Source organism: Chiloscyllium punctatum, chromosome 7 (assembly GCF_047496795.1).
Source record: "Chiloscyllium punctatum isolate Juve2018m chromosome 7, sChiPun1.3, whole genome shotgun sequence".
NCBI classification, from domain to species: Eukaryota; Metazoa; Chordata; class Chondrichthyes; order Orectolobiformes; family Hemiscylliidae; genus Chiloscyllium; species Chiloscyllium punctatum.
The window spans coordinates 59,863,774-59,891,690 of NC_092745.1; the positions used below are offsets into that span (position 1 = coordinate 59,863,774).

Sequence of the window (27,917 nt, forward strand, 5' to 3'; positions counted from 1 at the left end):
TTTGGCGGGTCGGTGTGGACTTGTTGGGCCGAAGGGCCTGTTTCCACACTGTAAGTAATCAAATTAATGAACACTGTAACAGTCAAAGCAAATGGCTGTGAGACAGGGCGCAAGAGTCAAAAGGTGCTTGGATATTGGGATTTAAGAAAGTCCGCAAATGTATTGCTCTACTTGTAAACTGCAACTCTGTGTTGGCTTGTCCTCATGGTTTCATTTGTTAAACTAAAAGCAGCAGAGTTGCTTTGTTTGCTGCTTAATTGCTTTGTTTGTTACTCTTTTTTAAAGATTTGGAAGGCCTGCCCTTCATGGAGTTAACAGGAGCAGGGAAAAGGTGAAGTTGAAATCTGGCAGTGCACTTCCGATGCTGTGGCTGGCAACTGTGTCATTTTAACTTTTGCTCACAAGGTTCCAGTCACTGTAATTGGCCATTATAGCAGTGCAAATTACAACCTGATCTGTTCCAATGTCAGTATTTCATATTCAGGCAAAAAACAACAGGGAAAAAGATGCCCATCAATAGGTCACAAAGAGGATGTCACTAAATTTGATTTGAAGAGTCATCAGTTAACAGTGCATAGAAGGTGATCACAGAATCACACCACAAGGAGCTTGTGATTTTGAATCAATATACTCAATTCTACTCTCCAACACAGGTTTGTGGGACTATAGGATAGAAAAACAAAAATCAGACTGCTAGATAGATGCCTTGGATTGGGAATAAAAGGAATGCAGCATAAGGAAGGAAACTGGGAAAACCAGGATTTCAGTTTATTGTTGATGTTTAAGTACATCAAAGTCTATTCTGAAGGACAGATGATGGAAGATTAGACAATGTACTCAGGTCAACTACCCTGCTACCTAGGCTCACACACTAATAATGCCAGTGTGAACAAAATAATGCACTGTAGTGGGTCAGCCATTACTCCACGAGCTGTTCAGCAGTTATTAGAGTCGGAAAAACAAAGTGCAGATTCAAGTGAGCTCTATGCCTTATCCACACTGGGATATCACAGTTGCATAACAGCTGCTTAAATTGAGTGTACCTTAAATTCACTGTGGCTTCACAGATAAAGATTTAGGATCCCTACAGTATGGAACTGTAGGGTCCATCAAGTCTATACTGACCCTCTGAACAGCATCCCACCCAGACCACCACCTACCCTATCCCTGTAACCCAGTGTTTCCCATGGCTAACCCACCGAGCCGACACATCTTTGGACTGTGAGAGGAAACTGGAGCACCGGAGGAAACCCATGCAGATACGGGGAGAATGTGCAAACTCCAAACAGACAGTCACCTGGATTTAACTGGGTCCCTGTGAGGCAGCAGTGCTAACCAGTGCAGAAAGAAGTATGCACCCAAGCTTTAGCATTGAATGAAGTTAAAAATGATGATTTTTAAAAAAAATTACTTTGGCACCAACAAAAGCACTCTCTGATTCTAGCCTTACCTCAAAAACCGTGAGAGCAGAAGGATGCGCGAGGTATTCTTCTGAGAATAGTAATCGTTTCCTGTTCCCACCATTCAGGTCAATGCTAGACAACTCTTGCAGTTTGGAGTCAACCCAGTACAGACGTTGGTTCAATAAATCTAGGAATCAAATACAAACTAGTCAGTCAGTGCAGGTTCCTTCATGCCTCCCAACAGGGACAACATGTATTACTCCTGTCCTGTCCTGATCTAAATCCAAAACCAAAGACACATCGGGAGAGATTTTAACTTGTGGGCGTTAGTGTAAAATGGGAAATTAGGGATTTGCCACTGATCACACAACCCATTTACTTACAGCTCATTTCTCGGTCTTTGGATAGAGTTTGTCCCAAGGATCGTCTCCAATTTAACTTAATGTAGCTTACTTTATTGAAGTCCAGGAACATTTGCAAAGCGTTCAAATGTCAGCAAACCAAGTAAAATATTAGAACATTAGAATTAAGATGATGGATTTCTCTAAACGATCAATTACTTTATCAACAGTGCTTCTGTAAACTCAGACCCACATTAAAGTAAATGGGAGCAAAACTACAGTCAGGAGATTTCTTGGCTCTTGGCCCTTAAAATGGACAGGAGAAATGACCTAAATAAAAAATGTTATCATTCTTGCAGTTAGAGATGATTGAGGGATATGGTTAAAGAACAAATCTATGAAATAAATGATTGTCTTATTCAGCCAAATGACCTTTTCTTGCTCTTTATAGTCATGAACACACCCTTTTCCTGTATTTTACAGCTCAAAGTCACCTTAAGTAGCGGGGGTCAAGGTCTGTATGATTTTGACTGCTCAATAGATCTTTGCAGAGGATGGGGGGGGGGGGGGGGGGGTTACGTTTATCCTGTTATGTTGTATATCAGACCCACAGTTAGTGTCTTCAAGTTAAAAGAATAATTGAAATATAAAAGCAGGAAAATACACCCCAGTCCTGCTTTGCTTCTCACCCAGCCTGCATCAATTTCACTAAAATTTATTACATTGTTAAAACATCTACCTAAAGTGATTCCATTTGGCCATTCAATGTTGTCTGTGACGAGTGTCTGACGGTCGACTCCATTCAGGCCAGCTTTCTCAATCTTTGCAGGGTTACCCCAGTCAGACCAATACATGAACCTAATTAACAGGACCAGAAGTTTGAAAAAAGATGGGTAAAATCTAGATATTCCATAATGAAACAATGCTGGAAAATATTTTGTTAATATTTACCCTCGAATTGGATCAACTGAGATAGCTCTAGGCTTGTCGAGCTCAGTGCTGATGAGGGTCTTTCTTTTGGTCCCATCTGCAGTTGCCACGGAGATTGACCTGGTACCCGAATCTGTCCAGTATATGTTTTTGTGAACCCAATCTACTGCTAGGCCCTCAGGAGTGTGGAGATCATACTTGATTAGATGAACATGCTGGCTTGGATCACTGGCCTTATCCAAAGGAGCACTGGAACAAAAGATCACGGTATGAGTGCTAAGCTCAATATTGCAATGCTGTCCAAGTTAACTGAAGACTGATATCCTTTCCCTATTTGCAAACTATTTCCAAATATATAAACAACAAAGGTGAGCAAATAATATAATTCTAGAAATTGAGAATTAACACTATGAGAAAAGATTAAGGAAGATGGCCTCAGTATCCTCAGGAAAGGAAGACTGAAGTTAGTGCTGCAATTCTGAGGAAGGGTCATTTGACTTGAAATGTCAACTCTCATGTCGCTCCACAGATGCTACAGGTCTGCTGAGTTTTTCCAGCAATTTCTGTTTTTGTTTCAGATTTACAGCGTCTGCAGTTCTTGTGATTTTTGCTGAAATCACCGATTCTAAACTAGTCATTGAATGTAAACCCAGCTGTGAGAGTATTGAGTGAAGAAAGGATTATAATGGTCTTCGGTCATCCACAAGTTCAACAGCGGATTAAGCAAATTATATTTTTCAGTGTGTAGATCAGAAATTGGGTTATCATTTCAGCTATCATCAAATGATTTGATTACACAATACATACAGATTACATTGTCATAATGAGGTTGCAGCTATTGTTAAGAATAACCAAGAAACTCCATTCTTTGGTATTAGAGCTATTTGTTGATATTTAGATTGGCAACAGATAAATGGAGTCTTCTGGTTGCTCTAATACACTGATCTTGAAATGTGGCAGATTTTGAAAATCCCAACCATCTCTGTGGTAATTGAAATGGTATCGTTAAATGAATCACCTGTCAACTTCATGAGAAGGTATAAATTGATTTCTTTTTTAACAGTGTTTATAAAAGTGTTGAACCAGACATGATTCAGAATGATTATCATTCCCAAGGGAATATAGGTAGCTGTTTGTAAATTCCTTAGTTCGGTTTGAAATAGAGTTGCAGGTAAATTTCAGTTCCAGCACGTGATATAGAACATTCTCTTTCGTGTAATGTAAGGACCACATTTTTTTTGGACTGAACTAGAAATGAGCAGAGATACTGCTTTGCAGAAAGGAAGTTGTGAAGATAATGCCTGCAGCTCTTAAAATAAATTACTATAAATACAACTCTTTGATGTATTCCAATAATCCCTCATTTAAGTGATGCAGTAGCACTCCAGTCAGAATGACACTGTCTGTATGTACTGCTCAGAAACAGACTTTTCATTGGCTTTTCAATCTGGTCTCATTGTTCACTGCTTGGGAGGGCTCAGTATCGTACCAAGCAGTTGCTAGGTTCCTGAACAGGTAGGCTTATGTGTGGATAATACAGTATAAACAGCCAGCCTGTGAAGAGAACGCTTTCATCTCTCTCTTTGCCTTGGGTGTGGAGAAGTAAAAGAAAATCCAGCAACTCCCCCTCACTGTCTCAGTAAGTTGTTTGCTCTGCAAATCTCTGTTGAAAGGTAAAGGGGGAAAAACCACCTTCAGAGCCACTGAAAAGGTAAATCCTCAGTGAAAGAATCAGTGCATTCACAAATTCATGACATTAGAAAAGAAACAGAAGTCAAAAGAAAACATCAACATCTGTGATTCAGACTGGTGCCAGAACTGTGCTTTTCTAACTTTGAGTTTTCACCCCACTCCACAATATTTGTGTCTTATCTCTGAGTCTTTGTAGGTGTTTGGGCATTCAAGGAAGTTGTTGAGTTGAAATGTAGAGTTCCAGAATAGCAGTGCAACAGGTCTTCCATTGTAACCATAGACGAAAGAGCTGTTAGGTTTGCCAACTAAATATGGAAGGGGCATTCAGGATTTTACCAAGGATGTCTTACAACTTATGCCATAATCTGGCTTTAGCCTATATTACTGTCCTAAAGTATATCAGAATGAAAATGGATGAATCACCACATTAACCTTAGCACTGGAAATAATAATGATAAACCCAGCCCAGACAAACCAGCAAAGGCTCCCTCTATAACAAATGGGGGTTGAGCCAAAGTTAGGAGAGCTGTTCTCCAGACTAGTTGACCAGAGTCAAACAGTGTGGTGCTGGAAAAGCATAGCCAGTGAGGAGAATCGAAGTTTTGAGCATTTAATTTTGAGCAGCTGCTTTTCAGATACTGAAGCAGTCCATGTCCAGATGTAGCAAAACCTGGACGACATTACGTTGGGCTTATAAGAGACAAGTAATACTCGCTGCCTTACAAATCCAGGCAATGACCATATTCAACAAGGCAGAATCTCACCATCACCTTTTGGATATTCAGTGGCATTAGCATTGCTGAATCCCCCAGTATCAACATCTTGGGGCTAGCATTGACCAGAAACCAAATTGGACCTACTGTGTGAAACCAAAGGCTACAAGAGCAGGTGAAATGTTTGGAACTCTGCACTGAGTACATGACACCCTGTGGCTGTCTCTAATCCACAAGGCACAAGTCAGGAGTATGACAGGATACTCAGCACTTGCCTAAATATGTGAAGCTCCAAAACACTCAAGCAGCTCGACGCCTTCAATTAAAGCAGTCTGCTTGATTGGCACCCCATTCACTACCCTCAGCATTCACTTCCTTCAACACCAATGCAGCATTACAGCAGAGTGTACCAGCTACAAAACGCACTGCAGGCTCCTTTGACAGCACCTTCCAAACCCACAACCTCTGCCACCTAGAAGGACAAGATGCATGGGAGGAATGCCACCAGCAAGCCTGCTTCCAATCCACACAGCATCCTGTCTTGGATCCACATCCTGTTCCTTCCTCACAGTACACTGGGTGTTCCTAAAACCCAAAGATTGCAGCAGTTCAGGAAGACAGCTCACCATCGAAGGAAATTAGAGATGGGTAATAAATTCTGGCAACGCCCACACCCCATAAACAATTTTTTAAAAAGACACCAACCATTTACCTATATATCTCTTTGTAGTACAGATCAATCCAATATATCTTTTCAGCTTCAACATCAACATCCAGAGCCACCACATTCTTTAATGTAGGTACAAGACGTGTATACTCTTTCTTCATCAAATTGATCATTCTAATCTCATGGCTATTGGTGAAAACCACTGCTGGACTTGTACCTGTAAAGAAAGCAAGAAATTTAATCTAGCAAATAAAACAAAAAATTAATTAATAAATGGAACCCACCCACCATTAATGCAGCTAGAAGCTCTATTTCCCGCTGCTATGTTGGAGCACAGGTGTGGACAATAGGGGCTCGGATTTTTTAAAATTAATTTTCTTACCTATCTTGCAACGCACTGCTGTGTGCCATCTGCCTTTATGAGAAGTTGTAAAATATTACTAAACAAAATGTATCAGGTCCAACGGTGGCCTAAGGTAAAACTGCAAGTATTCAAACTGACCAGAAGATCTGGTTCTGGGATGGAGCAAGATTCAGAATCGTCTTAGTCATATGTTTTGTACCAATCAGATAAGGAGATTGGACTGTCTGAATTTCTGGGCAGTTATTGGGTGAGACTCGGGAAATAGTTGGGAAGGACATGGATGTCTGCATTTTTTGGATAAAAATAACGTTCTACTCAAGTGATTCCTTGGAATGAACAGATTATCTTACAAACATTAGACAGGTTGAGCACATATCTGCTGGCGTTGAATCGTTCAAATTTGAGGGGATATGACAAGGTTGATACTGTAAGGTTGTTTCCCCACGCGGGAGAGACCAGATCAAAAAAGGAGCACAATTTGAAAATAAGATGACATGCATTTAGGATGGAGATGAGGGGACATATTCTTTCACAGAGGGTTGTTAGCTGGTGGAATTCTGTTCCCCAGATAGCAGTGTGGGCCAGGTTGAGTTGGATAGATTCTTGATGGAATCTTTAGCCTAAGGGGATGGGTTTTGAGGCCCTGCATGGATCAGGCATGGATCTATCAAATAGCAGACAGATTTGAGGAGCCAAATCGCCTATTCCTGCTCCTAATTTATAAGTGCTTGGCTACCCAGAATTTTGGAAGATCAGGGCCAGGACAGATCGACAGGTAGAAAGTACACGATTAATGGCATGACCATTTCTTCTACTATCCGAAAACAGCTGCATGACTCAGCATGGGCAAGTCTAATCCAGGTCATAGTGAGTATTGACATGTGGCACTAATCTGCCCTTTGTTGGCACGAGTTGAGTAAATGAGTAGGCCATGAGGATGCCTGTTGTGATTTGCTCTGCATAAAATCCAACTTCATTTAAATTGCACTACCCGCAATTTATCCAAACGTCCATCGTAATTGGACTTGACAATCTCAACTTGTTCCCTATTCCCAGCATGAAATCAAAAGCCACATCCCACTATACAAGCTCCTCCATAAGACTGCCCTTGTTGGTAAAATTCTGCTGTTCTACATTGCAAGAGGCAGCTGCCCATCCTCCCTTTCTGTCCTCCTATGCACCCTCTCCATTCTGTGGCGGTGGCTAACTCAGTTTAAACTTTCGAATTCCCTCACTGAATTTCTCCCTTTCTTGAAAAAGCTCAGCAAAGCTATGACACTTTCAGTAAATCTCCCCAGCGCGCGTCTCCAGTCAAGAGTTAGTGGTTTTTGCATTTCCGAAATGGCCGTTTTATCAAGAAACAGGTACCATTAAAAAAATGCTAATTGCCATTGATGAAAAGATTTAAAAAAATAAATCATACAAAAGTTGCCATAGTCCTTTTGGGACCAAAGGGCTGCTCAGCCAGAGGTTGAGAAGGAGGTTGCTTCATTGTAATCTCAGCCGATGTCCGAATTGAACCAATGATGTTGGCAACATGCTGCATCAAAAACTGGCAACTGAGCATACCGAGGTGAAAGAGAAGACTGAATTAAGATAAAATTAAGAAATATTTTCAGCACAAAATCAGGAGGGCCCTACTCCTGGTGGAAACAAATTACCTTTGAACTGCTAATCCCTGAAACCTTCATTCTCGGTAGTCACATTAAATATAAAAATCAGCAAAGAGGAATAGAAAGACTTTGATTTCACCGCACACAACTCAGGAAATTGATGTGGAACTTAGGGTACAATGTAAGATACTATTCATCATCAAAATACTTCAGATTTCAGCTGCCAATCTCATTGCAATCTCGGATTCTTCAAAAGTATAATGCCATCACCTGGTGTGGAACAGAGCTGCAGTGCTTGATTTCATTAAAATCAAAGCAAAATACTGTGGATGCTGAAAATCTGAAACAAACACAAGATGCTGCAGAAACTCAGCAGTCCTACTGGACTTGAAACATTCACAGTGTTTCTCTCTCTCTGCTGAGGCTCCCAGCATTCTCTGTATTTGTTTCTGGTTCAATTTCTGGCCTGTGCCGAATTAAACAATTTCAGCTGGGACAGTAGGTGAGAAACTACTGATGGCCTCAACTGCTTCTGGAGCAAGATGGTAGAGAAAAATAATTAGTGAGGGATTCCTGATCTTGCTACTTGGGGATCCCTGCTGGAAGATGCATTTGTGTTAACATCACAAGAAGGTAAGGTCAGACTAGTGCTCAAACTATCTACCAGCAGTCACCATTTAGGATCATACACTGCCATTGACAATAGAATTGTACCCAGTGTCAGACACCATCTTCTTACCCACTGCTTTGCAAGTTTCAGTCATTGGATCCATCTCATAACCTTGGAAGCAATTGCACTTGTAGCCTCCTTTAATATTGGTGCAGATCTGGCTGCATCGGTCCAGATCCTCACATTCATTTATATCTGAAAGAAGCATTTTGAAGAGTCAATAAATACTTGGAAATCTCTGTCAATTGTACAACAGTATTGATTACTGAAAACAGTGTTAGACAGTCAGCTCTTTATGCAAACGATTGACTGAGGCAAGGAGCTGCCTTGCATTTTAATTACCTCCACATGTCTTTGTGTCCAGCAGTTTGTAGCCAGCTGGGCATTCACATTCATATCCAATCTTCAAGTCTCTGCATGTATGGGAGCAGCCACCATTGTTAGTCAGGCACTCATTTAAACCTGAAGCAGACAACGCAACAAGGCACCAAAGTAGTTCACATCCATCAGATCAATGACACGATTGGTCTCCTCAAATCACAAAACGTTAGTTTCTAAACTGCAGACTGAGTAAATTCACGTAGACTCTCAACAAGTTAAAATGTGACAAACAAGAGTGAGTATTGAATTTGAAAAGGTTGAATTTGAACAGCACGGCACAGCTTTAGGACCCTAGAAGAATCTTGCGATTATGTTGCAGAGCTACTCCTTATTGTGCATGAATTGCATATTGAGGGAAGGGTGAGTTAGCATGTCCTAGTGAGTTGGTTAGTCAGCTGCTTGGTTGAAGTCACACTAGAGAAGGGATTGATTAGAAGAGAGACAGACAGATGTAGTGAATAATCTTAACAATGTAAGGGTAGAGTCAGAGTCAGATATATCTCAGAATATCATGTGTAGAGCACTTAATGTTAATATGTAATAAACAGTGTGCTGAGCAAGACATGTCTGAAGACAGTCATATCTTCTCCTCAACCAAATCTGTTTGAACCAGAATCTGGGTATAAAGGCACATGACAAAAGAACAGGTACTTACAGCTAAATTCTCTTCAATATTTTTATACATCTAAACGGTTTCTAAAATGTTTTCTGGTAGCACTTGATTGAATGTTACATTTTCAAATGAATGTTATTGAAAAAAGTTAGCTAGTTGCTGTCCTGCAAGTTCGAGCTGGGGTACAGTTCTAAACACATCAGCAGTCATCCAATGCTCCAACCAGATAGCTACATTCACAGTGTGAGAGCTTAAATGGAGGCTGTCAACCAACTGCTTGTAGGAGGGAAAGATGCTGCTGGCGGTTACAAGGAGCCCAAGTAAAATGTGCTCAGGCACACTTCATACTGTTCATTGTAACAATGGGCCCAAAAGACAACTGCACTGACCTGATCTTTTTATAGAGAAGCTTTAAAGGCCGGTGTGGATTATTACATAGGATTCTCTTCAAGATGGTGGCTGCCACAAGCTGCAGTGGTATGTTGCAGCAGTTTTATTCTGTCTAGCCAGTCTTCTATGGTATCTGGTATTGCACAAGGCTTTAGCTGTTTTTACCTCTGACTCAGAAGGTTGTAGGCCCTTTTCTAAGAGTCGAGCACAGTACAAAATCTAGGCCCCCACTCCAATACAAAGAGATATTGTATTTTGGATGAAATGTTATGGTGGGGTCTGCCTGACTTCTGAGGTGGGCATAAAACACCGACATACTCTGTCCCTCTGTCCCACTGTCCTGGTTCATACTTATCCCTCAGCAACATCTCACCGATCGTTCTCATGGTCCGCTTTGTGGGATCATGCTGGCAATATATTGGTTGCCACATTTCTTTCATCGCAATAGTGACCAGATTTCAAAAGTTTTTCACTGGATTTAAAGTGCATTAGGGTATCCCTTCTTGTGAAAGGAGCTGCATACACGCAAGTCACCATTTTAAAATATTGACACTGGGTGTTCAATGGATAGCGCTTTGTTTTCTAGTACTGTTTTAAAATACTGACACCGCTTACAGCCGTGTGATCAAAACTCACAGTAAAGCACAAAGGGAGCACAAAACTTGCATTGCCTATTAATATTAAAGGAAGTCTAATTTCTTCAGATATTACACAGGCCTAACCCATCTCTTCAAAATCATCTACCTCTGCTATTGCTTTTTGCATATAGAACAACCTTGGTTATCTAAATGTCAATTATCCAAACTTCAGATTATCCGAACAAGATCTCAAGGTCCCATAAAAATGGTATTAGGCAACTCAGCATTCAGTTAAATGGCATTACGGTGTGTATTGCTGGATACTCAAAGCCCTCATAAATTACCGTGGGTTTATGATCAGATCAATTATCCAAACAAAATATCCCCACCCCACCCCCAACTCTTTCAGACAATCAAGGTTGTTCTGTAATTATATGAGGCGAGTACTGAGCATATCATGAGCATAAAAAGCACTCTTGATCCACCTTACCACATTCTTTGAGTGGCTCATCCGACCAGTCCAAGCAGTCCCTGTGCGAGTCACATACTTTGTCCATATCAATACATTCTCCACTCTTACACAGAAATTTCTGCAGCCCTTCGCATGGGGTCACTATTGAGCATCAAAAACAGCAATTGAAGATCAGCAAATCCAGTCAATGGGCACTAACAACTTAATGTCTGGCTGCTGTCTTAAAATGATCAGGACAAACCATTCACACAGTCGAGCTCATCAATGTGGTCCGGACAGTCAAAGACTTGGTTACACTGTTTGGATCCATGGATGCAGCTCCCATCACTGCACTGGAACTGATCGGGTTGACAAGTCATCATTGCTTTAAAACGAAAACAGAAATTTACATTTATTTTTATATTTTGTAACTTTAATTGAAGTATAGGAGAGAATTCAAAGATTAAAAATCTCTTGTTACTTTTCAAATTATTTACACACAAAATAAAACAATGCAGAACACCTAGGGTGTTGAGGTAAATGTGATGAAGTTAAATAATGACTTGACTCCCTGAGAGAATGTTACTGTGAATACTTGTCTATCAAGCAAAAGTTGGATCTGTTGACCATCAGAAATCTGCAGTGTTGAAGTTGGTCAGCGTCATGTCAGTGCTGGTCAACAAAGAGCCATTCAAACTAATCCCACCTTCCAGCTCTTGCTCGGTCACCTAGTAAGTTATGGAAGTTGAAGGAAGGCAGTGGCATAATGGTAACTGCATTGGATGAGTAGTTCACAGCTCAAGCCTAATGTTCTGCTGATGGCAGATGGTGGAAATTGGATTCAAATGAAACTGTGGAATACAAAAAGCGCAATAGTGAGCATGTAACCAGTGTTAATTAATGTAACAACCCATCTGATTCACTCATGTCCTTTAGGGAAAGACCTGTCATTTTTATCCACTCTGGCCGACATATGACTCCAGGCCCACAGCAATGCGGCTGACAGCTGTCTAAGCAATAGGGATGAGAAGTAGATGCTGGCTCAGCTAGAGGTGAACACATCGTTTTTTTTCCCCAAAGAGAATATCTAAGTACTTTTAAAATGTTGAGGGTTCTGTCAGGAGGAAGTGAGGACTGCAGATGCTGGTGATCAGAGTTGCGAGTAGGGTGCTGGAAAAGCACAGCAGGTCAGACAGCATCCCAGGAGCAGGAGAATCGACATTTCGGGCATAAGCCCTTCATCTGGTTGAGAGTTACAGGCCTCTACCAGGAGGCAGTAAGAGAGGAGGCAGTAAAAATGGCTTTTTGTTGCCCAGAACGATTGGGCCTGCAATGAGAAAGGAGACAGTGGGAAGGTATATTGAGGAAGGGGGGACTCATTTGGCTCGCAGTCAGATAGGAGACAGTTTAACAGTTGCAGCAGCTTCAGGTTACTGCTGACTTGGGAGAAACAAACAGCGACATCACAGAGAAATGGCGTATTTATTGGAAGAGGGATTAACTGTAAAAGAGCAGGAATAAGTGGAATTACAAATCAGGACTAATACATTATAGTAATATAAGTAAGCAAATCGGGACAAGGGAAATAAAGTTGGCACAAGAGGAGCAAGTTTAAGACTAAGTAAGCTAACGTTTAAGGCGTGGCAGCACAGACTGGCCAAGTGGAATGTGTGGCGTGCAATACATGGAAAGACAGGGACACTAACAGGATCCCAGACAACCACATCGCCAGGCAATGCGTCCACCTGCAGAAACGTGAGCTCTGGGTTTCATAGCTTGAATGCCACCTGGAGACACTGTGCCACATCACAAGGCTGAGAGTTACAGAGATAGCACATTCAGAGAGTTGACCGCACTGCAGCCTGGAAGAAGGAAGTGGGTGACTACCAGACAACCCAAGAGAAACCAGCAGATAATCAAGAGCCCCCTGGCCTCTGGCATCCTGTTCACAAATCAGGTTTCTATGTTGGAAACTGATGAAGGCACTGGTACCTCAGGCGGGTATTGTCAGTGCTAAGACAGTAAGTGACTCAGCTGTAGTTGTAGTTGTAACATTAGCTGTGCAATAGTGAGAAGGGACTCATTAAGCAGGGAAATAGACAGATGGTTCAGTGACTGTCAATGTGACTCCAGGACAGTATATTGCCTCCCTGGTAACAGGGCCCAGGATGTCACAACATTTTCTTTCATGCACAAGGTTACCTGGATCTCTTGGTGTTGCACTTTATTGGAGTCTTTCTCTGTTAAATAATAGTCTGCCTTTTGATTTTTCTGACCAAAAGTGAATGATCACATACTTCCCTACATTAAACTCCATCTCCCAAGTTTTTGCCCATTCACTCAAACCTTCTGTGTTCCCTTGGAGATTCCTAATGTCTTCATCATAACCTGCTGGTCATCCTTTTCTTTCCCCCAGGCTGCAATGCAGCCACCTCCCTGAATGTGCTGTCCATGTAACTCTCAGCCTTGGGACGTGGCAGAGTGTCTCCAGGTGGTGTTCTAGCTCTGAAACCCGGAGCTCACGTTTCTGTAGGTGGATGCACTGCCTGGCCATGTGGTTGCCTAAAGTCCATAACTCCCCAGGTATTACAGGCTACACATGCCATTTGAGCACATGGGTCAGGGCGTAATTATGTCAAGTTTATTAGCTTTGTGATTCCACTTTTGAAAATGTCGTCCTGAACTGCTCATAATCCCTCAGCAATACCTCTTTCCTATCCTAACAATGTCATTGGTACTTATGTCGACCATAACACTGGACCCTTTCCCTCCCACTCCTGGTTCCATTCTCAGGCCAGAACAGCTGTCTTGAACCTTGGTACGAGGTAGGCAGCAATATCTATTCCCCTATCCCCTTTTACTCTTACATTTTCTTTTGTCTACCTACCCTACCCCTTGCCCCCCCCCCCCCCCCCCCCCCCCCAACCAGTTGACAGATATTCTGAACAATGATGCTGTAGTCATTACACTCACTGACCATGCTGTCTGTATACTCATCCACACCACAACAATCCCTATTGGACAAGGGCACTGGCCAAGGCTCCTCCAAAGCTCAATTCTGGATCCCTGTGCCTGCCTCAATCACAATCACACCGTCCCGTCCCTGACTACAGACCAAGTTTGATGGGATTATCATCTAATGGGTGTGATTGCCTCCTGAAAGTGTCCAAGTACCTCTCCCACATCCTGATGTATCACAATATCGACAGCTTGGACTCCATCTCACCAGCCCTGAGCTGGAGGAGATTGAAGGGAGATTTGATGAAAAAATATGCTTAATTATAACAGACTTAGAAAAGTTAACAAGGAAATCTCTTGCCTTTAGCTGATGGTAAAAAGGATTGGGGACACAGACTTAGCATTTTGGACAAAAAAAATACAGGGGTTGGTAGGGATAAGAGGAATTTTGATTGAACCCAATGAGCAATTATGGCCTCGAACTTGTTGCCTGTGTGACAGTACATGATTTGAGAAGTGAATTGGATGGACATTTAAGACCAAAGGAAATAAGCTTGCAGAGCTATAGGTACAAGAGCAGAGAAGTGGAACAGACTAAATAGTTCTTCAGAAAACTGGCATGGGCTCGATGAGCTGAACAGCCTCCCTCTGTTTCGTAATAACGCTCAACATGCTGTGCCCTCAGCAACATCATTAAAAAAAGTTAGGCCCACAAATCCATGATATTGAGTTCGACGTCACTAACACCACCTGAATAAGTTTTTATCTGATATCCAGTCCTGGAAGACCAAACATTGTTTTTGGTGCTGACACAAACTCCAATCACAAGCTATTCGCTCCAAGACGTCACTTGGTCATTGTCTTGAAGTGCAACTGGAAGATTTGTAATGTTGGAACCCTGTTCAACCCTGTGGTGAACACCAATCCCACATCTACTACATCACCATGACTCTGCCTACACCTCAAAAGCCACCAATATCTGCTCCTACTTTAATTTATTTGCTGCAGAAACCCTCATTCATACCTTTGTGAGCTCGGGATTTAATGATAAAGTGCAGTCTTGGCCAGCTTCCAACATTAACCTCTCTATAAACTAGAACTCAAATTTCTGCTGCCCTTATCATCACCAGCACCAATTCCCATTCACCCAGCAATTGTACTCAATGAGCTTCCAGTTTAACAATACTGCAACAAACCAGTCTTGGCTTTGACCCTCCCCATCTCTACAACCTCTTCCAAACCAGAACCTTCTGAGATCTGTGATTCTCCAATTCTGACCTCCCCAAATTAACCATTGGACCAGTGGCAGTCATTCCTCAGTTATCTGGGACCAAATCAATGGATCCCCTAGCTGCTCAACTGCTCTTTCATTTCTGTACAATGCACTCCTTATGTGTTACTGTGTTGATCAAGCTTTTGATCACTTACCTTATATCTCTTTCAATGGTGCAGTGCCAAATGTTGATTAATAACATTCAAAATGAATACCTGGGGATGCTTTACTATAGCGTAGGTATCATGTAAATACAATTGAGAGTGTGGTGCTGGAAAAGCACAGCAGGTCAGAGAACATCCGAGGAGCAGGAGAATCAACGTTTCAGTCATAAGCCCTTCATCAGGATGCGGCCTGACCTGCTGTGTTTTTCCAGCACCAACTCTCAAATCTGATCTCCAGCATCTGCAGTCCTCACTTTCTCCTAGTCATAGCAGGCCACTGATATCTTTAATCGAAGACTTCCTTCTTGAAAGCCTATAGTTCTTTCTGTGGTAGGTTCTACATGTCACTACCATTGTAAAAATTCCTTTCAACATAAATACAAAAATAATTACTCACCCATCTCACTAAGTGCAAACTAATAAAAATCTAAAGAACGCTTTCGAGCAGATGTATTTTGCCAAATGTAAGAGAACACCTACGGCAGTCAGTTTCATCCGATTTGTCTTTGCAGTCTATGCCTCCATCACATTTCCAGTTCAGGTGGATGCACTCGCCATTGTTGCACTGAAATTCATTCGCTGAGCAGGCACTTGCAGGCACTGCCTTGTGGCCACATCTCTCAACACTTTCGTCCGATCGGTCAGTGCAGTCTGGGTCATTGTCACAGGCCCATAGCAAGGGGATGCACATGGAGTTGTTGCATTGGAACTGATGGGGTCCACAGGTGGGCGGAAGACAGTGCAGTTCCTCTGTACCATCCCCACAGTCATCATCACCGTCACACACGAAAGTCATGGCAATGCATTTATCATTGGCACATTGGAATTCATTGTTTGGGCAGGTCTTCGGATCTAGTGGTGGTGGGGGGGGGTAAATGGTGGGAAGAGGGTGGAGATTGCCAAGAAAGGAGTAGGAGGGGAGAAGAGAGAGTAAACACATTGGTCAAGCTTAGCATGCCACTAAAAGGAAGCTTTTCAAAAATTATGCCCTTTGAGACCGTCTCCCGAACAATCGACTTTCAAAATTTGTCCTCACCTCTTCTGAATGCATTGAACGATGCTGAAGAAATGGGCCCAGCAGTCACATGCTCTCTTAAATATTCCCTCAGAGGGGCATTTATCTAGAGTGCTCAAACCAGACTGCTGGCAGCTACTGAACTGTTGGGTCTAATCTTCTCCTCACTTGGAGTCTGCACATACAATTTGTAGCACAAACCCCTGGATAGTAATCAGTATGGATCGCCGTTCCAGAATCAGCTAATCCAGTTGTTGAAGCCAACTGTTGTCCCACTGGCATCAATCACACATGAACACCTGCATGGCAATGCTTACAGTTTAATGACTCCTAAGTGATTCTGGACATGCCCATGGGAGGAACAATAATGTCAGAGAGAGAAATTATCTTGGACCTGTAAATTAGCACTGTGGAATCATGGGAAATACAATTAGGCAAATCTAATTGATTTAATGAATCACTTTCTTTCAGTGAATCATTCAAAAAAGATATCTCAAAAGGTGAAACAGTTCTGCAACAAGCTAATCAACCATCTGTTAGACCTGAACAAAGGCACAATTAAATACTTAGCTGCAAAAACATATTAAGACACAAAGTATTATCTATTACTTACTTCATTAAAAACTATGTTTTTCTAATTGCGTTCTTCAGAAGTTTACTGAACCTTACTCGGTCGATATTTTCCAAGCTGCCAGCTGCCCTCTTGGAATGAGTCTACCAAGGCTCCTCCAGTCAAAAGGAGAAAGTGAGGACTGCAGATGCTGGAGATCAGAGCTGAAAATGTATTGCTGGAAAAGCGCAGCAGGTCAGGCAGCATCCAACGAGCAGCAGAATCGACGTTTCGGGCATGAGCCCTTCTTCAGGAATGGCTCATGCCAGAAACATCGATTCTCCTGCTCCTTAGATGCTGCCTGACCTGCTGCGCTTTTCCAGCAACACATTTTCAGCTCCTCCAGTCAAAACTCAACCTGAGGTCAAAGCATGCTTCCCTTCCACTTGGCATCACTGAGAGCAAGAATATTCTCCTTAGTACAAAGAGCCAGCTGATTTCTACTTGGATGGCCAAATTCAGCACTGCCAAACACACGTGGAATCTTCTGGTCTGTATGGCTCAGTCCTTGTATACTCATTAATGTATAGACTACCAGCAGAAACAAGGCAAGGGTTTAGGGCCACAGCCTCAACCAAAATTCACAAGATGGTATTTCTTACACTCACCATCTGTACAATTCAACTCGTCGGTTCCACTTTCACAGTCCTTCTCACCATCGCACTGCCACGACACTGGGAGACATCTGTTACTGTCACAGCCAAATTTGTCAGGTGGACATGTAAATTTATCTATACCACATGGGAAAGAAAAAATCCTGAGTGCATTTGCACCGCAAGTGAGCAACTCTGCTGTTCAACTGCTTTTTTTTCCCCCCAGACTGGATTGTTTTGGGCCTCTGGGACTTAGGAAAGGTGTAGTATCGGCCTAAATCATTGGGTCAAACGCTGCAGTGAAGATTTTATTACATTCGAGATCTTGAACGAAGCTTTAAACCTATGGTGCAACTTAACACAGAAGTCAAAGTAAATCAAGAAGCCAGAAATTAAGGTTGTGATGGGAGGTATGGGCGAAAATAATAGGTTAGTGCCAAACTACAGATTCAAAAACTTTAAGACTTTAACTGCAAAGAAGAGAGTGAGGGATGGAAGGAAATCAGATTTAAGGAACAAATGAGTTTGAGTGAGAGTGTTGATCCTTGATTTCAGCAGGTGGGAGAGAAGTGAGGGAGGAAAGTATAATGCTTCTACTATGTTTTCATTGCAGGCAGTCAACATACCATAACTTCTAGTAACTATTGTATAAGTTGTGAGGTTGAGCTGTTTGTTAATGTTTCTGCTTGCTTACTGATACTAAGCTGCACTATATTTTGATAAGAGATTAACAATTTACCAAGAAAGTGCAATACAAAGATTTCCAGCCAACAAATCTTCAAATGTTAACCTGAACTCAAAAGTGATTTAAACAGATAAATGGTGATGAACACGTCATGCTAAAGGGCAAGATCTTCCACAGATTCCCAGAGTGTATTTCGTATGGCTTCAGGTAAATCTCATATACTGCATCAAGGCAACATTTTCAACCATAAAAATGGATGAAAAAGGTAAAAGGGATGGACACCAGTCACTTGTAGGATTTCTCTCCAAGGAGGGATGGAGTAAAGTGTAGAGGTACTTTAGGCCCGGTTTTAACTTGATCTAAATGGGTTTTGGAATAGTTAGGATCTTAATCATTGTCAGGTTTCTCTTGGTTCTTCTCTCAATGCCCTATGGGAGGAACTATGAGACATCGGTTGATTTCCAGAGACCGTCGTGTGGCTGGCGGGAGAGGAGAGAGGGGGATAGATAGACAGACAGACAGACAGACAGACAGACAGACAGACAGACAGACAGACAGACAGACAGAGAGAGAGAGAGAGAGAGAGAGAGAGCGCTCCCAGTGGCAGGAGAGGAAGTGACATCAGGTCTTCAGTGCATATCTTTATCATAATTTTATATTATTTACTGTTTACTTTCTTTGGATTTGCTGCTTGCCTGCACCCTGAAAGTTTATCTTACTCAGTGATTTTATTTTTCAGACAGCAGACAAGAAAGGAGAAAACAAAAATCAGCATCCTTCACTCTCATCACTGAACCCGAAGAGTTTGTTTTATCCATGAAACCATTTCATGGAAAATACAAACTGTTTGGCAAGCTGACATCCTTTTGTGTGTTTCTAGTGGAAAACAAACAGATTGAAGCAAGATCAGCGGCAAATCATTGCTGGGCCTCAGGGCAGGATCATGAGGTTGAATGGAAATCTTGAATGCTATTTGAGTTGACTGCACTCACTGGGTTGATTTAATCACATACACAACAACAGTAGATGAACAGGTTAGGTATAGAGAAAGTCAGAAAAAATGTAACTTCCCCATGACAATCAAAAATCAACTGAATGGCCATCTGTCGCAAAGCCTTTTCCAAGCTGCCGGTTGGCATTCTTGAAGTAGAACTTTCTTCTGAGCCAACATGTACTAATGCTGTTGATCAGGTCTGTTTAGACTGGAAGCTCACCAATATAAAAAAGAACAGCAATGGCAAATGGAAGGTTTGTTTAATCTACTCATGTGTAGAAACAGAGAGGAAAAAAAAATCAAATACTGCTCAAGTGCACAGATAATCTGACCTTTAAATGTTTTGTTTTGTTGCCTGTGCCTAGGTAGAGAGAAAGTTGTTCAACTTTACATTCAAACCCAATCTGGAAGGTTGAGTTCATAACAACACAAGGCTGTCAACCGTGCTCCAGTATTCAACAAGATCATGGCTGATCTTTGTGCTCAACTGCACTTTCCAACCTGACACCCACAGTTCTGGATTCTGTGGAATCTAAAACAATCCATCATTTGGACCTCAAATACGATTTAGCATTCACATCCCTCCAGAGTACAATATTCTAAATGACCTAAGTGAAGACCTTCCTGCTCATTCATATTCAAAATGGCTGACCTCATATTGTGAGCCTAGGATCCCCAATTTTAGACTTTTCAGCCTGGGGAAAAGTCTCTCAGCATCTACCCTGTCAAACCTTATGCATCCTTAGCTAAGAGCCCAAACAACATTAAACTGTTGGAACAGCTAAGCCCAAGGGAAAACATTGTCTGACTGACAGCACTAACTTTTGAATCTCTTCTGTTAATTGCAGAATGTTCATTTGAACAAGGCAAAGACTTTTCAGGTGCTTACAGTTTCTGACATTAATATCTTGATGATTGATATTTTTATTGGCCTAGAATAAAAAGTTTTTTTAAATTAAAACTCAAAAAGTAATTCATTGATAACTTTCTAAAACTTTCATTGAACACATCCTATTGATGCAAGTAAAGTTCACTGGTTGTATACAGTGTACAATGGGTGAATTGGCACAGGAGCATCACAGTGTGACATTGAGGAAATGAGGGGTCATGAGCAGTCCGTATACAGTAGAGCTTTGCATGGGGTTTGAGGAGATGTGAGGGGCATGATAGACAGGGAATTGGGAATTTTTGGGTGCCAAGGAGAGCATTAGGGGTGAGGGTTAGAGAACATGTTTTAAGTTTAAAACTGGGATGGAAACTCAGCATCAAGGCAGACGTTCAAACATAGCCAGCCTTGGCAGCTGGCAGCAACAGTAACTGCCTCTGAACTCTTCTCCAGGACAGCAGGGTTACAGCTTAAGATCCCACAATGAATGTCCCATCTCAAAAGGGGCACGTTGTCAGTCTCAAGCCCCTTGCGAAATTTTACCATATTTATGATCACTGTTTCTCAGAAGATTCCTTATTACAAGATTAACTCTTGCACAAAACAAGATCTCAAATAGCCTCTTCTCTGGTTGGCTTCATTGTATATTAGTCCAGGAACCTGTACTCCAAACTACTTTGCCGATTTGATTTGTCCAGTCAATAAGTCTATGCCCTCGAGTTATTACATTGCCTTTGTTATAAAAGGTCCTTTCTTTGGTTAAACTCTGACCAACAGCGTAACTGCAGATAGTGACCCAACATTTTCTCACACAATCTACTTTCTGCTGGAAGGCAAGATCCTTCCTTCACTACTGTTCTCATACCTTCTTCTTTTATTAATTGGATTGTCTCTTTCCTTTTCCATTTTGTCTTGTTAACTGTTTAAGGATATTTAGTTGCCATGTTTTTGTTCCCCCATCTCACATGAGCATGAAGTCAGAGGGATGGCTACCATCAACATGATTAGTGGCTGTGGTACAGCACAGAGCTAAGACACTCTTTAGTCTACCATTCCAAATTGCAAGATTTCATTTAGTGAAGCACAACATTTTGAAATCCTCTAAGCACATGGTTCAGATTCTCTCTCGAAGGCAGAGAAAAATTCAGGGTTTCAATTGTTCTTGGAATTTAGTTATTAATTAACATGCATTCAAGACCCCTAGGATGTAATACAAATAGAAAATCTCCTTCTAAAACAGCTTATGAAATCATTTGAGCTGTAAGTCAGTGACTTGCAATGTAATGATATACTTCCATTGGATAACCAAAATGGGCTAATATTAGGATTGGCAAGCAAATTCTGGTAATGTACTGGGTTTTTGTCTCTGACATTGAAGTATAACAGAAGTCAGAATAACTCATTTCCACACGACACCAATTCAAACACCAGAAGTACATTCACATTGGAACAGTTTCAATACTTTATACCTCAGATCAGTTTGGTTACAGCTCTTAAAGCTACATTCCCCTAACAGTGTGTTTACCACATGCATTATTCAGTATAGTACAAAGTATCATTATTTAGTTCAGGAAAGCATTGCATTCGATCCCCAGTTTCTGCCGAGTTACCCAAGGTCAAGTAGGGCAGCAGTGGGTAATACATTGAATTTCAGTAGCACTGTCACCTTGGTGGCAATGGTAAAGTGGGGTGATCACCTCCAAACTCATCAGTATCAAGTGGCCTTTCTTGGAAAGCACAGAAATGAGTCATATCTAGATTGAACTTAGTTGTGACACTGGATGGCTGACTCTGTCTCTGTGCATCCACAGGAAAAAATGGTCACTTTGACTAAGGGCATGGGAGAGCAGGTGGTATTCATAGAAATTTGACCTCAAGAGAGAACAGGAGAAAACTATATATGAAAATAAGATTGTTTTTAAATGTTACCAGAACCCAAATGAAGTCAGGACAAATTCAGAATACTGATAAATAAACAGAAAATTCTAAGAAGACTCAGCTGACCAGGCAGCATGCGTTTCTCCTCCTATACCATCGTCTGACCTGCCAGAAATTCCAGCATCTTATGTTCACTTTTCAGATTTCCAGCAATTACAGGATTCTGCATTTGTTAATGTTCTGCACCTTCTGATATACCCAAGCAATAAGAAATAAATAATTGTTGGTGAATTCCTTTGTAAGTCTTTTACAAGGAGGTAATGTGCACAAAACCAAACCTTTATTGGGTTTATTTTCTCCTAAGGCTTTATCACTGAGTGCCAGGAGATGGTTAATACCTACCCATGTATAAAAACAGATTCATCATGCTTTTCCCCATAAACCATAAAGAGACAGCTTGTGCTGGCTGGGCCCAATACTCATTCCTCACTTAACACTTTCAATCGTTATGGTTACAACCTATGAAAAGCATTGTATTTACACTGCTGCATTAGATAGGAGTCGAGAGTGTGGTGCTGATGAAGGGATTGTGCTCTTCTGTTCCTCGGATGCTGCCTGACCTGCTGTGCCTTTCCAGCACCACACTCTCGACTGTGATTTCCAGCATCTGCAGTCCTCACTTCCTCCTCCCTGTATCAGATATGGACTTGTACGCAACCCTTTTCTATTCCCACTGAAGAGGAAAGAAAGCTCCTCTAATGCAAAACCTACAGATTCTTGGCTCAACTATATTCTCTACTTTTCATGTGATGAATCACTGGCAGGAGAGAGGTTATTTAAGCTTCTTTTGTTTGGAAGATTACAAACCTCACTCCTCCATTTAAGTGAGTGAAGGAAGCTGGGAATTAAAGAACAAATATCTAGCCATTGTTATTGGGCATTATTAGAGTCTATAATTGAAAGACAGAATAACTGAACGTATTGAAAATTTTCAGCTGATCAGAAAGAACCAACATGGGTTTGTCAAGCATAGGTCATGCCTGACAATTTATTCAAGTACTTTGAAACAGTGGAGTGGCAATATAGTAGAGACGAGAACATCTTTGGATATTACTAAGTATAGACAACCCGAAGGTCTGGGATGAAGTCCCTCAGAAGGAAGTATTAGCTCAAGTTGAAGCTCATGGAATTGAAAGCAAAATGTTGACCTGGTTAGAAAATGGATGAGTGGGAAGAGATATAGACCATAAGACATAGAAGCAGAATTAGGTCATTCAGCCTATCGCATCTGCTCCAGCATTTGATATTGGCTGAAGTCTTCCTCATCCCCTTTCTCCTGCCTTCTCCCCATAACCCTTGATCCCTTACCAATCACAAACTCCTTTCTCACAAACAAAAACAGAAATTGCAAGAAAAGCTCAACACGTCTGGCAGCATCTCTGGAAAGAATTAACGTTCTGGGTCTAGTGACCCTTCCTCAGAATCTAAATCTGTCTTAAAGACATTCAATGACTTGTCTTTCAGAGCCATCTGTGGCAATGTGATCCACAGATTCACCAACCTCCAGCTGAGAAATTCTTCCTCATCTCAGTCCTATAGGGTCAACCCTTCACTCTGAGGCTATGCCCTTGGGTCCTGGTCTCTGCTACTAATTGAAACATCTTCTTTATGTGCACTCTATTTAGACCTCTCAGTATTCTGTAAGTTTCATTGAGACCACAGAGTCCCTCCCCCACTCCCACCCACCCACCCCTTCTAAACTTCATCAAGTACAGACCCAAAGTCCTCAACCATTTCTCATACAACAAGCCCTTTATCCCTGGGTTCAACTCTTGTAAACCTCCTCAAGACCCCTCCAATGCTAGCACATCCTTCCTTAGATGGGGGTCCAGACACCTCTCACAATATTACAAATGTGGGCTGACATACAGTATGGACAATGGACAGATTTTCTAACTGGCAGGATAGGATTAGGGATGGCTCACAAGGATTGATGTTGAGACTTAACTGTTCATCATATTTATTAATAACTTACATAGTGATACAGAAAACTATGCATCCAAGTTTGCCGATATCAAAGATGGCTTTTTAAGCAGTGTAATTGGAAACATAGAATTATGAAGGGACATTAATAGATTAATGTGAAAAATGGTGGAAAACAGATCTCAATATCGGCAAATGTGAGGTCGGCTATTTTTGGTCTAAAAAGGATAGAGCAAAGTACTTTCTAAATAGTGAAAAGTTTAAAAGAATAGAAATTCAAAAAAAGTCCAGATAAATCATTAAAATGTTGTGAACAGAGACAGAAATAAATCAGATAGGGTAATAGAATGTCAGCCTTTATATCCAGAGAGTCAGACACAAGGGGAGTAGATGTTATGCTACAGACATAAAAAGTCCTGTTTAGATGACAACTAAGAGCAGCTCTGCACAACCCACCTGAAGGGGGATAAATTAGCCTTGTAGGGAATGAAGTGTTGGGTTTATTAAATTGTACCTGGACTCTAATGATGAAAACTACAAGAAAAAATTGCAGTGCACAAACTAAGATTGCATTTCCTTGAATCTCAGGAAGGGAACAGTGGTTTGAGGAAAATTTCCATCCATTAAGTGGAACAGACAATGTAGATAGCGAGAAACTGTTTCCATTGGTTGGGAAGTGTAAGACTCAGTGGTATAGACCAAAACAAAAAAGAACGCCCGAACATTCAGGAAATATCCTTACATGCAATGGCTGGCAGCAATTTGGGACTCTTCCACAAGCGGTAATTAAGGCTAGATCAATTACTAGTTTAAAGTTCAAGATTGATACATATCATTAACGTAACAGATGAAGGGGTATGGAATAAAGGTGTACAAGGAATTAATTTGCAGATTGGCCATGATTTGATTGAATGACAGAAGAGGGCCAAGGAGCTGAATGCCCTACTACTGTTCCTGTGTTCCTAGAATTAACAATGTACAGTTAGTTTTGATATAACGCAATAGTTCCGTTCTGATGTGATCTCATTTTATAAGAAAATTGTGCAATAGCCGCACCATTTAAGCTAATGGGGCAGGAATTGCATTAAAGCCAGTACAGGTAAGGAAACTTGGAGTTCTACAATTCACGGTCTACATTCCTCAATCGTGTTAAAGTCAATTTGTACGGAGGAAACACATGTAATAGTAGGACCAACTGTATAGTCACTCCTTGATAGTGTAGTCAAAATTTACATAGCAAAATGTAGAACTGAGCCGTACAAATATTCCATTTTTGATCCCTAGTCTGTATAGGAGGAAGGTGATGGCAGGACTTCACCTTGGGATTTGCAATTGAAAACTGTGTGGTAAATGCTGCGGAATACCATATGCATGTGGACACTGGAAAAGGGCACGAATGGATCCATTGTGATTCACTCCATAGCTGGTATTCATTGTCCCATTCAACAAATGACAAAATGCCCACTTGGGTAAGTTACACTGAATCCTAGCCCAAAATAAAATTGTGTTTATACAGCACCTCTCATGTGAAATGCCTTGTGACGTTTCTCTACAAGATAATTATTATAAAATGTGATGTTCAGCCACATAACAGCAGAGCCCAACTCAGCAGCTATGGCTCTTCCAAGGACAAAGAACAAAAGATGGTGATGAATAATTTTCACTGTTTTAATTACTTGGTTAATCATGTCCTACTACTTGAGATTTGGAGAAGATTTGTAGCTCAGTGTGTAAGTTTGCTCACTGAGCTAGTAGATTTGTTCTCAGATGTTTCATCACCATGCTAGGTAACATCGTCAGTGAGCCTCTGATGAAGCATTGGTGTTCAGTCCCTCTTGCTATTTATCGGTCTGTTGGGGGGAGTGATATTATTTCTGGCTCTGTTTCTGAGGTTGGTAAATGGGGTCCAAATTGATATGTTTGTTAATAAAGTTCTGCATTAAATTCCAGGCCTGTAGGAATTCCCACCTGTGTCTTTATTTAGCCTGTCCCAGGATGGATGTATTGTCCCAGTCGAACTGGTGTTCTTCTTCATCTGTGTGTAAGGATACTAGTGATAGTTAGTCATGTCTTTTGGTGGCTTATTGGTACTCATGTGTGCTGGTGGCTAGTTTCCTACCCATTTGTCCAATATAATGTTTGTTGCAGTCCTTATAGGGTATTTTGTATATGACGTTCATTCTGCCTGCTGTGGGTATGTGGTCCTTTAAAGTCATCAGGAGTTGGTTCAGAGCGATAGTAAGTTTGTGGGCTATTATAATGCCTAGGGGCCAGAGTAACCTGGTGGTCATCTCTGAAATGTAGTTGATGTATGGTAGGGTGACCAGAGTCTCTGGGCATGTTGTGTCTTCTTGCTTAGGTCTGTTGTGCAGGAACTGACAGACTGCACTTATCGGGTACCCATTGTTGCTGAATACATAGTATAGGTGTGTTTCCTCGGCTTCTCGTAGGTCCTGGAAAATGCAGTGTGTTATGGCTTATCTGAATAGTGTCCTGATGCAGCTCCATTTGTGGGTGTTGGGATGATTGCTCCTGGTTGAGCATCTGCTCAATGCATGTGGCTTTCCTGTAGACGCTGGTCTGCAGCTCTCCACTGGCTTTTTGTTCTACTGTGACATCTAGGAAGGGGAGTCTGTTGTTGTTGTTTTCCTCCTCTTTGGTGAACTTTATATCAGTAAGGATGTTGTTTATGTGTTTGTGGGTTTTTTTTAATTTGTTGCGCTTTGTGATGACAAAAGGTGTCATCCAGATAGCGGACCCAAAGCTTGGGCTGGATCGTGGGAAGGGCTGTTCATTCTAACCCCTCCATAACTGCTTCTGCTAAGAGTCCTGATATTGGTGATCCCATAGGCGTCCCATTGATTTAGTTATAGATCTTAAGGTTGAAGGTGAAGTGACTTGTGAGGCACAGGTCTACTAGTTTGAGGATGCTGTCCTTGCTGATGTAGTTGGCACTGTCTGGTGTTTGTCCTTGGTTCGTCTAGCAGTGGGGCTGGTGTTTCTTTGGCTAGGGTGATGTCTATTGATATGAATAGGTCCATCACGTCAAAGGAAACCATGACTTCGTTGTCCTGGTGTCTTTGATGATGTTAAGGAATTCCTGGGTCAAGTGGATGGAGTAAGTCGAGTCTTCCATTAGGTGTTTTAGTTTGTGTTGCAGTTGCTTTGCTAGTCTGCCTGTCAGTGTACCAGAAAGTGAGACTATGGGTCTGGGGGGGGGGTGGACGCGAGGGGGTCCCTTGTTTATGTACCTCTAGTAATCTGTAGAAATGGGGTATATTGGACCGTTCATTCTTTGGAAGTCTTTCTTGTTAATTTCACCTGTCTTGTGTAGCTTCTTCAGGTATGCTCTAATGTAGTTCTTTAGCTGCGGAGTCAGGTCCATTGCCACCTGTTGGTAGGTGCCAACAGTCAGTAGTATGTTCGCTTTTCCAATATATTGTGTTCTGTTCAGGACATGCTCCCATTTCCCACAGGTAGGATTACAACATTTGTCTATTCTGAGTCCTTCCAGGGCTTTCCTTTCCAGCTTTGTCTTGGGTCTACTGTCTGTCTGATGGCCTGCTGGGTTTCTTCTGTAAGCCCTTTGTCTTGCAGGGTGGATTCCAGTGCTGCTAGGAAGTCCTTTTTGTACGCGCCTCAGTGATTATAGATCATCCCTTGTAATAGGATGGCTTTCTCTATATCTGTGAGTGGTCAGTCCAACACGTTCTTTCTCCCGGTCTCTGATTTGTCCATGTCATTGCTATGTGTGAGCTTGGATAGTTTTTCTTGTCGGGCCAGGCTTTTCCTTGTCCTGCTCTGCTGTTGTTTAACGCTGATGGCTCATTCTGGCTTATTTGTCCATTCACAGTTGGCCACGTTCTCTTTAAGGTAAAAACAATGACTGCAGATGCTGAAAATCTTTATTCATTCACGGGATGAGGGTGTCACTGGCTAGGCAGCAGTTATTGCCCACCCCCAATTGCCCAGAGGGAAGTTGAGAGTTAACCACATTGCTGGTTAGCCTACAGAAATTTTTGACACAAAGTTTCTCAATTGTATTTATGGAGTTGGTTGTTGGCATCATCTA

At 41.7% G+C, this 27,917-nt stretch overlaps 1 protein-coding gene across 5 annotated transcripts in view; it reads right to left on the reverse strand.

Annotated features, from left to right (window-relative positions):
* Positions 1–27,917, reverse strand: part of lrp8 (low density lipoprotein receptor-related protein 8, apolipoprotein e receptor) — a 111,741-nt gene that overhangs the window by 14,857 nt on the left and 68,967 nt on the right. For 3 of the 5 annotated variants that reach the window (XM_072573714.1, XM_072573713.1, XM_072573715.1), the window contains exons 4-13: positions 17,435–17,557; positions 15,682–16,053; positions 11,069–11,191; positions 10,846–10,968; positions 8,736–8,855; positions 8,463–8,588; positions 5,792–5,963; positions 2,696–2,923; positions 2,484–2,602; positions 1,451–1,590 (exon numbers count right to left, since the gene is read on the reverse strand). In XM_072573714.1, the coding sequence (XP_072429815.1) occupies positions 1,451–1,590; positions 2,484–2,602; positions 2,696–2,923; positions 5,792–5,963; positions 8,463–8,588; positions 8,736–8,855; positions 10,846–10,968; positions 11,069–11,191; positions 15,682–16,053; positions 17,435–17,557 (1,646 nt within the window). The remainder of the gene's footprint in view (positions 1–1,450; positions 1,591–2,483; positions 2,603–2,695; positions 2,924–5,791; positions 5,964–8,462; positions 8,589–8,735; positions 8,856–10,845; positions 10,969–11,068; positions 11,192–15,681; positions 16,054–17,434; positions 17,558–27,917) is intronic. The other 2 variants (XM_072573716.1, XM_072573717.1) reach the window with 2 other exon arrangements.